Here is a 13528-nt window from a genome sequence, read left to right on the forward strand (position 1 = left end):
CCAATGGCACTTGGTCGTTTTATTGGTAGAAGTCAGTTGGGGTGCAGAGAATGTCCTACAGAAGTTGGGAGGATAGCACAGATGGTTTTCCTGTCATTAGCATCTTACCTTAGTGTGGTACACATGCTGGTGCAGGTGAGCCTGGGTTCTCTACCACTGTGTCCCGGAAAGGTTTCTGGCTGCTGTTCGCCCCATTTAGAACTCTGGGGGGACTGATGACTAGCATCTCCTAGTATCTCCTACAGATACAGAAGCTAACACCTTAGTGGTGACTACAAGTATTCTTTTATCACCATTCCCCCCAAATGTGTCAGAAGTGGAGAGACGTTTTCTTGGCATCTAGTCAGACTTCAAAATGAATTTTCTGAGAAAGACCTACAAAGTGGTTGTAAGATACAGGTAAAAATAGTCGAGTTGATAGTAAATAGCAGAGAGCTGGCCTGAGAACTGCTCACCATTTGTAGCACTTTCTAGGGGGAAGTGAGAACGAGCAACCGAAAATCCACAGACATTGGCTGCACCCCATTTGTACCTCAGAGCCAGCCTTTGGTAAGAGGAAGTGAACAAGATAAAACGAGAAAGCACATTTCCACAGATTGTTTTCCACCGAGTCCTGATAAAGGATCGAATAGATTTCTCATCCTCAGTGCCTACTTCTTTAGCCATTGATTTGAAGAGCTTCCAAAAAGGGACCAGTACACACTCGGCAGGATCGAGTAGTCATTTATTGTGATTGTCTTTGTTCAGCTTTGAAAACTAGGGCATATATCAAGACTAAAGAGAAATTACATAGAGCTGGTGTGATTGAAAAAAGTTTGGCTCTTTCGAGTGATTTTTTTTGTTTGTTTTTAATGACATAGCTTTAAAAGCACGCTTCATTGAATCTCATCCAAGCCTCCGAGGACAGGGCTAGGGGACCTTTTTTCTTTAGAAGGCCACTGACCCACAAAGAAAAAAACGAATCAAGGGCCATGTACAAAAAAAGCAACTTAATTTAGGTGCTTCCTTAGAAAACCATAAAGCATTCAACTTACCTGCTTTTCAAATGAAGATCAGGGAACTCTAAATAAGTACAACAAATTAAAAAAAAAAAAAAAAAGCCTCCAGGTTCCTATTCGGTGCAGTCCGAAGCTGTGGAGGAGGGTGATGGAGAACAGTCGGGGGGAGGAAAGGCGTGAAAGTAGCCAGGAGGAGATACATGGAGAGAAGCCTGCACCCAGCAAGGGTCATTGGAAGGAGAAGGTTGAGCTGGGGAGATAGAGGAAGCAAAGAATAGTCGTAGATCATGACCTGCTGTTCACCTGAGCCATTGGACTAACTGGTTCACGACTATTCCCAGCTCTTCTGCTGGTCCACTAAAGTGTTTCAAGTACTAATTCTTATGGAAGTGTATGTAGCAGAATTACCTAGGGTCCTTAAAAAAAAAAAAAAGGCACATGCCTAGTACTTAGCCCTGCACTGTCTGCCCACCTGTCCCCATATCAGGTCCTCTTGTTCCAGTGCTTGCTCACTCAGCCCGAAGGAGACATTGCTCCTTCTTTCCTAAATGAGAAAGGATCACCAGGTTTAGAAAGGAGATCTCCAGAAAGAAAAGGCATTTCTCATTCAGACACAGTATTTTAGGAGCAGTCACAAAGAGAATGTCTTTCAAATAATACGTGTGCCCTTTTAATATAAACCATTTTGGGTACTTAAAGTAGAAATATGCAAGTTCAAGATCAAGAGTGCTCTTCTGACTGAGCCAGCCAGGTGCCCTAGAAATAGTCCAATTTTATTTATTTATTTTTTATAGAGAAAACTTGTATTGGGGGGGGGTGGGTGGGGGCAGAGGAAGAGAGAGAGAATCTCAAGCAGACTCTGAGCATGAAGCCTGAGACGGGGCTTGATCCTACAACCTCAAGATCACAACCCGAGCTGAAACCAAGAGTGGGATGCTTAACCAACTGTGCTACCCAGACACTTCTAAGTTTTAAAAACCAAATGAGTTGTTCGAGTTCTTACCAGAATGCTAAGCTCTGATTCCATTTTCAAACGCACCAAGACTGCCCCCCCCCATATTTCCCATCAGCCGAAACTGGTTACGGCACTGAGCCCCCCAGTAGCGTATGCATGTCTTGGGATTTACTTCACAAGTGTGTCTTGGACTGCGTGTGTCTCAGGCAGGGCTTTGGGCAAGGATGTCAGATTATGTTTTCAAGTAATGCCTTTTAGAAATGCGGACAGAATAAGTGGTGCATTCCAGGCTACGTGGGCAAAGTGGCCTGTTGGAGTAGGCTTCTTGGAACAGAGAGGAAGACGACTTTGACGGCAGAAGCATTAGCCAAGTGTCTACCCTGTTGTTGTCCTTTACACAAGGTGAGCCTTTTACCATCAGACAAAGTCTTCCTGGAAAGACCTCTCTAAAATGAAAGTGGACTCTCTTTTATTAGGTATTGCCAAGACAAATATGTACTCCAGTGTTCTGGTATAAGCTGGTCTCCAGAAGGCCCTGCTAAGGGTCCCTGATGGCCATGAAACGGGCAGAGTACACTGGCTGTGCTGGACTATTTATTTTTTATTTATTTAAAGATTTTTATTATTTTGTGAGAGAGAGCATGCGCACAAGTGGGGAGAGGGAGAGGGACAAGCAGACACTGTGCGGAGCGCAGAGCCTGATGTGGGGCTTAATCCCATGGGCCCGAGATGATGACGTGAGCTGAAATCAAGAGTCGGCCGCCCAACCAACTGAGCCACGCAGGCGTCCTGACACACTGGGCCTTTTAGATGCTCTAGTGTATATGTATGTGAGTGGAAATGGCACTCTCTGCATTTGGCAGGTTACTGGTAACTTTTATTGCCGTTACCCATTTTTGAAAGGTGTCTCCTTAGTGTAAAATTCCTGTGGGTCATTTTATACCCCTCAATGTCTAGCACCTTCTTAAGTACAGAAAATTACTCTTTCCTGCTGTCTCAGAAGAATTTTCTGGCTTCAGGTTGTGTGTGTGTGTGTGTGTGTATGCATTGGGGGTGGGAAAAAGGTGTGTTTTTCCTTGAATTTAGAAACTTATTTTGATAGCATCCATTAAGTGGCCCCTTGGTTTATTATATGTGTGAACCCTGTTAAGATTTGGTGAATGTAGATTATCTTCCAAACTCATGCATTGTTTTGCCTTGGAAATTCAGTGCATACCCCAATGGAATCTTAGCAGGCATTTGAAAACCAGCATGTGATGAATTTTAGCCTGTGACGATCTTAAAAAGTAGCTGCTCCCGTCTTATAATTCATTTAAATAGCCCTGCATGTCTTAAGCTCTTACTCTGAGCATTCCAATTAATTTTCTATGTGGGGTGTGAGTGTGATGGATTATTTAATACAGTACAGCAAGTACTGTCCTAGTTGGGGTTCTTCGTATCATTTCACATGTTAAGACCATATTGGGGGAAATCCTCAACCCTGAAACCTGGAGACTACTGGGTATCTCTCCGTTAATTATGTGTCTCAGTACCAAAGGCCTGCTGTGAACTTGTTAAGCCAGTGAAGAGGGAGTTTTGTTTTTGGTTGTAACAAAGGTGTTTGCAGAAAATTGAGCCTTAGCAACCTTCTTTGGCTAATGAGATCTAAGATACTCTGCAGCTTCACAACTCCTAAATTCTTAGACACAGTCTTACCCTCCCCTCCACCTTTTTTTTTTTTTTTCTTTTTTGGTTAGATTGATCTGTTGACCAAGGGTTTCAAAAATGCCAAAAGAAACGTTTAGCAGTTTCTGGATGAGGAAGTTGTTTGAAGATTTTTCCCCTCCCCCCTTTCCTAAGTAGTCGTTGATTACTGTACCCCCCTCTTTTGTGTGGCAGTAACATTCTCCCTACTTTTTAATTGCTGGGAAGGAAGAATGATCGGGCATTCATATGATTATGTAATATTTGTGTACATGCTGTGGACGATCCAGTTTAGTCAAATTAAGTTGCTTAAGTCCATTTTATCTGCAGTACCCCACCTCTCCAAGGCCAGCCACTGCAGTATCTATCTTAGGTCAAGATTATTCTTCTACTAAGCACACTCAGCCAAGAAGCAGCAATGGCCGGCTCATGGCCCAGCCAGTTCATTTCCTGTAATTGGTGGTGTTTGACTGGCTCATCATTCTCCAACCCTTTATTTATTGTTTACACTTATGGTTGACAGGTGCATATGTCTTCAACATACTTAATTCCTGAGTTCCCGAGATCTTGATTTGTTTTTAGACCCCTTGTCTTATGTGGAACATGGATGGTAATAGCAGAAGGAAAAGTGGCAGTGAATCCTTGTAAACATCTGTAAAAATTGGATCACGCCAGTTAATAGTGGTGTGACTCAAGGGGTAATAACTTTTGGGGTGCAGTTTTCAGTGGCACCACATCTCTTGGTCATTATGAGGGAGAGGTATGGTCTCTGCAAACACAGTTGTGTTCTGTGCCAGGAGGAACAAGGTGTGGGTGAACTTTGGGACCTAGTAAAAAAAAAAAAAAAAAAAGGCTCTCCAGGGGTGCCTGGGTGGCTCAGTCCTTAAGCGTCTGCCTTCAGCTCAGGTCATGATCCCAGCGTCCTGGGATCAAGCCCTGCATCAGGCTCCCTGCTCCACGGGAAGCCTGCTTCTCCCTCTCCCACTCCCCCTGCTTGTGTTCCCTCTCTCGCTGTCTCTCTCTCTGTCAAATAAATAAATAAAATCTTAAAAAAAAAAAAACAAACAAAACTCTCCAAACCTTCCTGTCCTAACCACAAGCAGAATATAGTCAGTGTAGAGGGAGGGAGATACCTTGTGGGTAGAGCGGCTGTGGAGTGATGCATCTTATGGCACTTCTCTTGACTCCTAGGACTACATCACTGCCTGAAGATGACATTTATTTTATCAGTGGCTACATATCCTGGTATTATGAGGTCAAATAGTGTCTGACAACTGCACAGGAGATGCTGGATGAGAAAATCTGAAATTTGAGGATCATTTTCCATTACGCTTTGTGACTTCTCATAGCCTGAAATTATCCAGCGTGAACTCCCATTGTTTCCCCTTGGCCAGCAACCCCTTGAAATCCACTTACCCCTTTGCTTCCCCACAGTAGAACTACTGCTGGTGTGTTTGCTCAGTCTTTGGCTGTCATGTATTTTATTTTATTTTTTATTTTATTAGAGGGGAGGGGAAGCACAGAGGGAGAGTGGGGGGGAGAAGCAGACTCCTAAAGCAGGGAGCTCGATCTGAGGACCCTGAGATGATGACCTGAGCTGAAGGCAGACCCTTAACCAACTGAGCAACCCAGGCGTCCCTGTCATGTATTTTATAAATCATTCTTCATTAAGGGTACCTTCTCTTGGAATGTAAACTCCCAAAAGCTAGAAAAACTTATGTCTCACTTATATGACTTGTACGGTATTAAGCATAGAACCTGGAATAATTTATTTAAAAAGAAAAAAAAAAGCCTTGGGTTGATCTTGAATGATTCTGTTTATTGGCCACACCGATTTCCTGTGCTGTAGCAATCTTCTTGGTTCGAACGTCCTTTTGTGTTTTGTAAGTGGCTTTCTTATTTTAGCTGTCCCATAAGGGAATGGATGTTTTTGGTTTACATATCCCCGCCACATGGGGCTCGAACGCACGACCCTGAGATCAGGAGTTGCATGCTCTACCCAACTGAGCCTGCCCGCTGCCTTGATGTTTTTAGTTTTAGTAAAACACTTCAGATACACACGATGTCTAGGCTTTTGCGGAAACCTTGCCGGTGGAAATGCAGCAGAGTGTGTGCACTTAAGCCAAACTCTTCCCTCTTGGACTTGATGAATGATGATGGAGATTGATTGTCCTACAATTTTATCTTCCAGGTGATCATTTGAAGATCTGTCCCCAGGGCTATACCTGCTGCTCTCAGGAGATGGAGGAGAAATATAGCCTGCAAAGTAAAGATGATTTCAAAAGTGTGGTCAGCGAACAGTGCAATCACTTGCAGGCCATCTTTGCTTCCCGTTACAAGAAGTTTGACGGTAGGTATGGGAACTTTGGTCCAAGTAAGCGTCATTATGTGCTTTGTTCTTGAATTTGTTTGACACTTTTTATGCAAGTCCTGTTTTAGAGGTGGGGACAGTTCAGTTTCTACGATTGCTTTTTCAGAGCTCCTCTGTCTCTTCCCAACACATTCTCCTTGTTGGAACCTAAGGGCAAGTTTGCCTTCCAGCTTCATTGCTGGGATCCTTCTGGATGCACTAGAATCTGTATGGTAGGCATTATGGAAATATGGTCGCAAGAAGCCAAAAAAGAGATTGAAGTAGTTTAATTTAAAGGCTTTCATTTATTTTCTTGGGTGAACACAAAACAGTGTTGTTGACGTAAGTCACTTAAAAAAAATCTCCCTAATAAAAAGCAGGCATCTGAAAACTTAGCATAAGTATAGAGATTCTGCAGATGCTGGACTTCATATTAAATTTCAAACTGGATTTCCCAGAGACAACTAGAATTCCTAGAAGCCCTGTAGAACATAGATAGGATTAAAACTCAGCTCTTGAGTTTGCATGCAGCAATGACCCAGAAGTAGCTACTATTTTTATAATTGTTGTTAAGCTGGGCTTCATCCCTTAGCTGGCACTTCGGCGTCATCTGTCCGTGTAAAGCCACGACCAAACTCATTTCAGTCCCCTGTGCCAAACATGAATTCTCATATGCACGCTGTCTTTTAATAGTGAAGAAATAGCCAATATGAGCCAAACGAGAGGCACTTCAATCATATCTGAAGCAATGTTACAGATAATAGACTTTAAAAACTATAGACTATGGGGTCCAAAACACCTCAGGATTCTCTTCTCTGGTGCTCTTCACTCAGTTTGAAGATTGTTATGAAGTAGATTTAATTTTAATAGGAATGATTTCCTTTGTGCCTGTTTTAAAGGCCATTCTAATTACATAGTACCTTTGAAGCATGCTTTTCTTGACATTATGTGTGGTGAAGAAGTACAAGGCAAATTTTCAAGATGTGAAATGTCTTTGAGTATTTCTGCAAAGGGCTTGTTACCATGGTGAGAAGTTGGACTAAATTAGATTTATATAGCTGATAAGGCAGTCCCCAGCTAAAGAACAGGTTGTATTTCGAATGTTGGCTTTTGAGATTTGGTATTTGAAACTTATAACTGATTTAATAAGTGTTAGGTTCCCAGGTTAGACCATGAGAGCATATTTAATTTGTAATGAGTTGAATTAAAGTTTTCTCTATGTAGCATGTCATTTATCATACCCATTTTGCCACCAGTTACTGTGCAAAATTGTGTTCTGTCTTGATTTTATCTCCTCCTTTTCCTGGATGGATGAAAATGTTTTATATATCCATATATCCTGTTTATTAGTCCACACACACCCCCACACACATGCTGTAACTATAAAGAGTACTTAACAACATGTTAACACCTTGTGAAGATGGGTGTTATTGTCAAAAGACATCATTAGGCCACCTCTGTCTCTCTTGGTCCCTAAACTATTAGGGTGATTATTGAAAAGACTGGTATTCACTTCACTCTGGCATTTCTCATTCAAGACTGTAATCTTAGCATTTTCTTTTGCTTTGAGTAGAATACTTAGATAATCAGATGGCCATCTTTGGAAACTTGAGATGCTGATACATAAAATTGACCCCTTGGGGTTTAATAAGGGCATTTAGAAGGGGAAAAGTCCTGCTTTTTACAGAAGGCTAGCCTGTTGGTAGCATGACAGAGTGGCGATAAAGCTGTTTTCAAGTTCTGCCACCTCCACGTCGCCCCATTTCCTGTTGGACATGCCTCCTTCTGGTTTGGAGCCCACGGACATTAGGGACCTCGTGCCTACAGGCCTGCCGCTTTAGCCATTCTTTCCCCTTCTCACTCCCCATGGTTTTATAGCATTACTCGTATGATTCCAGTGTGTAATTTTTAAAAAGCCATACAGAGAAACACTATCAGTAAGTGTTAACATATGTTTTTTTTTAAAAGGACGGAAAAACAGTTTCTCTGACCTTTTCCTACCAGGTTTCACATTCAATAAATGTGTTAACACTGTTTCTTTATCAATTTCAAAACTGGTGATGAAAAATGATTATGAAACTTTAGTTTGTTTCTTCTGACTTCAAATTAAAATATGGCATAGTCAATAAAGGTAGTGAGCACAGATTAAATTTCCTTTGAAGGAGTAGTAGTTGAAATGTGTTTGGTCTGGAGATCAAAACAGAGCTGGGATACGTTGCCTATTTCCTCCAGACTAGGTTTTCTGAGATAATTAAATGCTTTTGTATGGTAAAACCTCAGTTGACTGGTATCCAGCAAACCAGAGTCCTCAAGTGGGTGCTGCGTTTGTTGACTGATTTTTAAGGATGGCAGGACCCGCTAGCTCTCCTCAGGCCTAAAGAGAAAGTTGAGTGAAATTGTATAGGGGCTGTCTTGATGCTCGGAAATCCAGGGGCAGGGTGCTTGGTCAAAGAATTTTCCAGGCCATTGTAAAGGACAAGCCCGAGCTAATTGATGTGAATGAAAGGAGGTTGGGCCGAGCAGCAAGATGGCCACTGGACAACCAAGCTGGGGCGGCCAGGTAGCAGGAAGAAGGCTGACAAGTCATGAGGAAATAGGAGAGGGACACATGGAAGCCCACAAGGTCAGGCAACTTCAAAGGAGCATCTTTTGCCATCTTTTAAGCTTACGGTATAAATTTAAAGTGGTGACCCTGAGCCCAGGCATCTGCCTGTACCATCAAAACTTAAGTTCTGTTTATGAGATAGTGCTTCTTTCTAAGGCCAGAACAACTAACTTGTTATAAATTTTTTTTAAGATTTTATTTATTTGACAGAGAGAGACCGCGAGAGAGGGAGCACAAGCAGGGGGAGTGGGAGAGGGAGAAGCAGGCTTCCCGCCGGGCAGGGAGCCCGATGCGGGGCTCCATCCCAGGACCCTGGGATCATGACCCGAGCTGAAGGCAGACGCCCAACGACTGAGCCACCCAGGCGCCCCTAAAATTATTTTTTTAAAGATTATTTATTTATTAGAGCACGCACACACAAGCGGTGGGGGAGGGGAGGGGCAGAGGGAGAGGGAGAAGCCGCTGGATCCCAGGACCCTGAGGTCATGACCTGAGCCGAAGGCAGACACTTAACCTAACCGACCGAGCCACCTAGGTGCCCCTCTTAGAAACTTTCCAACAAAAATAAGGTTCATAGGCTTTTAGTGGGTCAGCCTTCTTTAACTAGAAACCATCCCATTGCCTCGAATTTCTATCCTTCCTCCTCGAGGAGCTCCAGAGTTCAAGTGCCAGTTGTGGCGTTTCGGGGCCAGTTCCCTTATCTCTAAAGGCTTTTTTTTGTTCTACCTGTTTAATTTTTGTACACGTTTAATTTTTTACTGTTTGCCCATCTGAAGAGATTATACAGTCTGTAAATCCATTTTTAAGTTGTGAACTGTGTGCATGTGTGTGTTTTTCAGACCTGGGTAAAGTACAGAAGTACACTTCCTTAGGCAGTATCCCTCCCCACCAAAATTCTCAGGGTTCTCCTGTTTTAAACTTGTATGTCTGAGTGTAAGGTCTCACTTCTTTATTTTTCTACACTGTAGTCTCCCTTACCCACTCTCTAACTGGGGATGCTCCAAACCAGAAATGCCCTGCCCTAGGCTGGAGACCTAGAGCCAGGAAGTGAGAGTGGTAGAGCTAGCTGCTCCCCCTCTTGGTGAGTTCTGGGGGGAGCAACAAATATTTTTTTTTTTTTTTTGAAGTAGAACTGCTAATTAACATAGCTGAATCGGTTGTCTCATGAATATGCTAATCAGATGCTCAGTTCAGGGGGCTTTGAAAGAATCGCCAGGCAAAGGAATAGAAATAATAGAAGTGGGGCATAATCCGTGTTTTGGGACCACAACATAAAGGCCCACCCCAAAACGTTGCATTTTGTGAGAGACTAGTTGTTTTTAAAAGAAGCATGGTTCAATCAAGCAACCCAAATAGATTAAGAAGATTAGAGCTGCCACGTTAAATATATCTCTGAATCACATAGTAAAAATGATGTAACAAGTATGAAAATACATTTTTGCTTAACTTCCCGAATCAAACGGTTTGCATGTTAAAGAAATCTTAAGGAAATAGAGCTGTCTGAGGCTAGTCCATTGCAAAAACTCTGTTAATTCCTCGTGTTAGGGAACAAATGTAGTAACTTCAGGGGCAGAGCGCATTGAATTGTCAGCCTGGTTCTGTTGTGAACCCACTGTGACCTGGGGCAATTAACTGGGTCTCAGTTTTCCCATCCATAAAATGAGGGGGTTGAGCTAGATGCTCTCTAAAGACCCTTTCAGTTCTAAAAATTCTGTGAATCTTCTAAACATGTGACTAGACCAGCTGCTTTAGTGAAAGGTCTTACAAGATGTTAATTAGCCGCCTGTCTGGTACCCTCTATTTTCCTGCTATCATTTCTTAACTCCACTACTTTCCCCAGGTCTTTGAAAACCCTCCCATGAGCCTGAAGCTTGTTAACTCGAATAATAGTAGAAATTTTCTGAATTAGCTTAAAACGCACATAAAAGAAATAATTGTCCCATCTATCTGCACAGGCCAAGTGTAAATCAAAGTGGCCACCCTTCCCTTAAGCCCTCAAGCCCCCTTGTTTTCTATCATTTCACAAAGGCAGGACGCGTCGCACTCTACAGATTTAGCCAGATCTGTGTTTTAATCACTGACTGGAAATTTCCCGGAGTTCACACGGGCCATCCCTTCATTAGGCCAGTCGGAAAACCAGCGTAGAGGCGCAGGGAGTTGACAGCATTTGCATTCACAGGCCCATGAAAGCAGTGACCTCAGTGGGAGGAAGCTGGCCACTCACCTTAAAAGGCAAATGCGTCTGACTAGGCTTCATGGCCATTAGCTAAGCTGAAATTTCTGGAATTTTCCTGACCTCTGACCTCCACTATTTTTTCAACTACATGGTCTTGTCCTTCGCACGTCCATATTGACTGACTCAAGAACCCCCCTGGGGAGGTTTTTACGTTTATAAAAAAAAAAAAAGTCTTAAATATCCTCCAAAATGAACCTGTGGTAGAATGTAGAACATCCTAGGGCTTGCTTTTTTAATCTTCACCTCAGATTTGATCCATTCAGACGTTTAAAAACAATGTGTTGCTTTCTTAAACCTTTGCTGTAGTGCAGTCAGTGGACAGCGTTTCACGGGATGCTTAGCTCGGAACTGGATAGAGAGGTGAGGCCTTCTGGCCATCCTGTGAATGTCACGCTCTTTCCAGATCCTTATGCTAAGGGTCTTTGATTTCATTGGAAGGCACTACTCCTCTTTTCTTTCCAATTCTATTTTCTTTTCCTTCCATGTGAAGGGGACTAAAATGCCGGGCATTTTTGCTAACTCTTTCATAATCTCTCTGTGAACCTTGATGAAAAAAAGCCACTGGCAGCTTTACTGTAATCAAATCAAGAGCTCAGACAAAACACATGCATTTCTGTATTGACAAAGGTTTTCTGCCTTTTGAGTTGTTATCCGAAGTGTGACCAATCGTGGCTCTAGCATTGGCTATCTCGTCGGATTGGAAATGCTTGTGCGACTTGCAGGGCGCCCCGAGCCCGGAGCACCAGCGCTGTGGGCCTCTGCTGTTAGCTTTGACTTCTTAAGAAGTCACGGCATCAGCAAGAAGCAGCTGATCTGTTTGGAGGCAAATAAATAAAATGGAAGAGCTTCAGCTGAACGGCTTTTATCTACTTTGTTGGTTCATTGCACTTTGAGCCTGGGAGTGGAGAACACTGTTGTTCCTCTCTGCCCAGCCTCCTTCTATGTGTCTGTCTGTCCAGGCAAAGAAAAGGGCGTATTTGATCTAGCACTGCCTCCCAACTGATTGACTGGGGGAATTCTCAAGCCAGCCAGGCCTTTCTTGTTTATTGTCCCTGCCCAGCTCCATCCCCTCTCCCCTTGAAAGAATTGGCAAAGCCATTGAAACTCTTGTAAAAAATATGACTCAGAGAGAGTGTTACGTGGGCACACCTTAAGTGTGCCCACTGACACACCGTCAGTGTGTCAGAAGTCTTGAAAACATTCATACCCTTTGATTTAGTCATTCTACTTTTAGGTATTTCAAGGAAAGAAAGATGTCTGTACAAGGGTGTTCATCACAGCATTACGTACAATAATGACAAATAGGAAAATGGTCTAAATGTCCCACGATGACTCTGGTCTGTCCACATGGTGTCCTATATATGCAGTTGTTACCGTTGAGGTTTCTGAAGGATCTTTAATCACATAGGAAAGGCTAAACATACCCAAGAACAGGGTACAGATATGTTACGATCTCAAGCCTGTAACAATACATATCTTCATAGGAAGAAGAGAATTTGATAAACCATTGTTGCTGTCTTTTAGTAGTGGGGTTATCGGCAACTTGTTTCTATTTTCTTCATATCTTGTCATACTTTTTAAGTTGCTACAATTTGAAGGGGTTACTTGATAGGAAAAAAAATTGTATTTTTTTCATGAAAAATGCTTTGGTGGCATTTTAAGAAAATTGGGTTTTTTCCCCTTAAAGTATCACAGTGGTCACTATAGACCATTTGTAGACAGAAAAATGCATGGAAACCTCCAGCAATTAAATGAGTAGAATAAGGGAAATAAAGTACTCTTTGAATATGTGAAGGTACAGTATTTTTCTGGTTATAAAATGTCACTGAAAAATGTCACAAAGAAATTGAGAAACATCTATTGAAAAAGATTACCCCAGGTCCCTAACACCCATTGTATTTACATCAACACTGTATTTGCCTCATCTTTTTTTGTGCAGGTAGATGCGAATTGGAACATCACAGATTATTTTTACTTTGTGTCCTGATTTTTCTCTTGATAATAGGTTGTGAGCACCTAGACCATATTACAAGGTTTGTATGTGAGGCCATAGAATAGATCCACCTACAGGTTAGTATATGGAACCCTTGGGTGGCTTCTCCAGCCTCCTGGCTTCCCCAAACATCCCCTCAGCCTCCTCTGAGCACTTGAATGAGAAGGAATGTGTGTGTTAAAGGGAATTGGCTTAGCTGGTACTGGGTGTTACCCTCCGTATGGATGGAATGGGGTCTAGTAGAAGGCTTACAGTCTTTAGCCCATGTCTCTAGCTACAGTAGCACGAGGCAGGGGCCATGAGAGATAACATAAGGAGTTTTAGCTTTCAAAATGGATTAACTAAGAAAACTAACCTTGCAGAAAAAGAGCCATGCCTACTTTGGCAAGCTCCCTAGCACCGTTTCGTATGTTCACAGCTCCTAGTAAGGGCTGCAGTTGGCCGTTGCCCCGTCATCCTAGGGGAGGTCTGTTGATGTGCTGTCAGTTGATGAACATTCATCAAGTACGTGTCCTTTCAGTACATTGTGCCATAGCAGGCACTTTTAAGAAGTAAGATTATGCCGAGATGGAGGAAAGTGCCTGCTGAAAACTTAAGCAGACGTTACTGAAAAAGCAAGACAGAGGGAGGAGATCGTCAGAGACCAAAGTTTCCGTTTCGTTTTTCCTTTTTCTCTTCCATTCACAGGTGCTTATGTTAGCCGTTCTT

The 13528-nt window shown here is 42.7% G+C and overlaps 1 protein-coding gene across 1 annotated transcript in view; it reads left to right on the forward strand.

The window, feature by feature from the left end:
- The window catches only part of GPC4 (glypican 4), a 104083-nt gene that overhangs the window by 65990 nt on the left and 24565 nt on the right, over positions 1-13528 (forward strand). Inside the window, exon 2 of the mRNA XM_025852581.2 lies at positions 5828-5986. Coding sequence (XP_025708366.1) covers positions 5828-5986 — 159 coding nt within the window. The remainder of the gene's footprint in view (positions 1-5827; positions 5987-13528) is intronic.

Source organism: Callorhinus ursinus, unplaced genomic scaffold, assembly GCF_003265705.2.
Source record: "Callorhinus ursinus isolate GAN/ISIS: 27379988/994484 unplaced genomic scaffold, GSC_fseal_2.0 scaffold33, whole genome shotgun sequence".
NCBI lineage: Eukaryota > Metazoa > Chordata > Mammalia > Carnivora > Otariidae > Callorhinus > Callorhinus ursinus.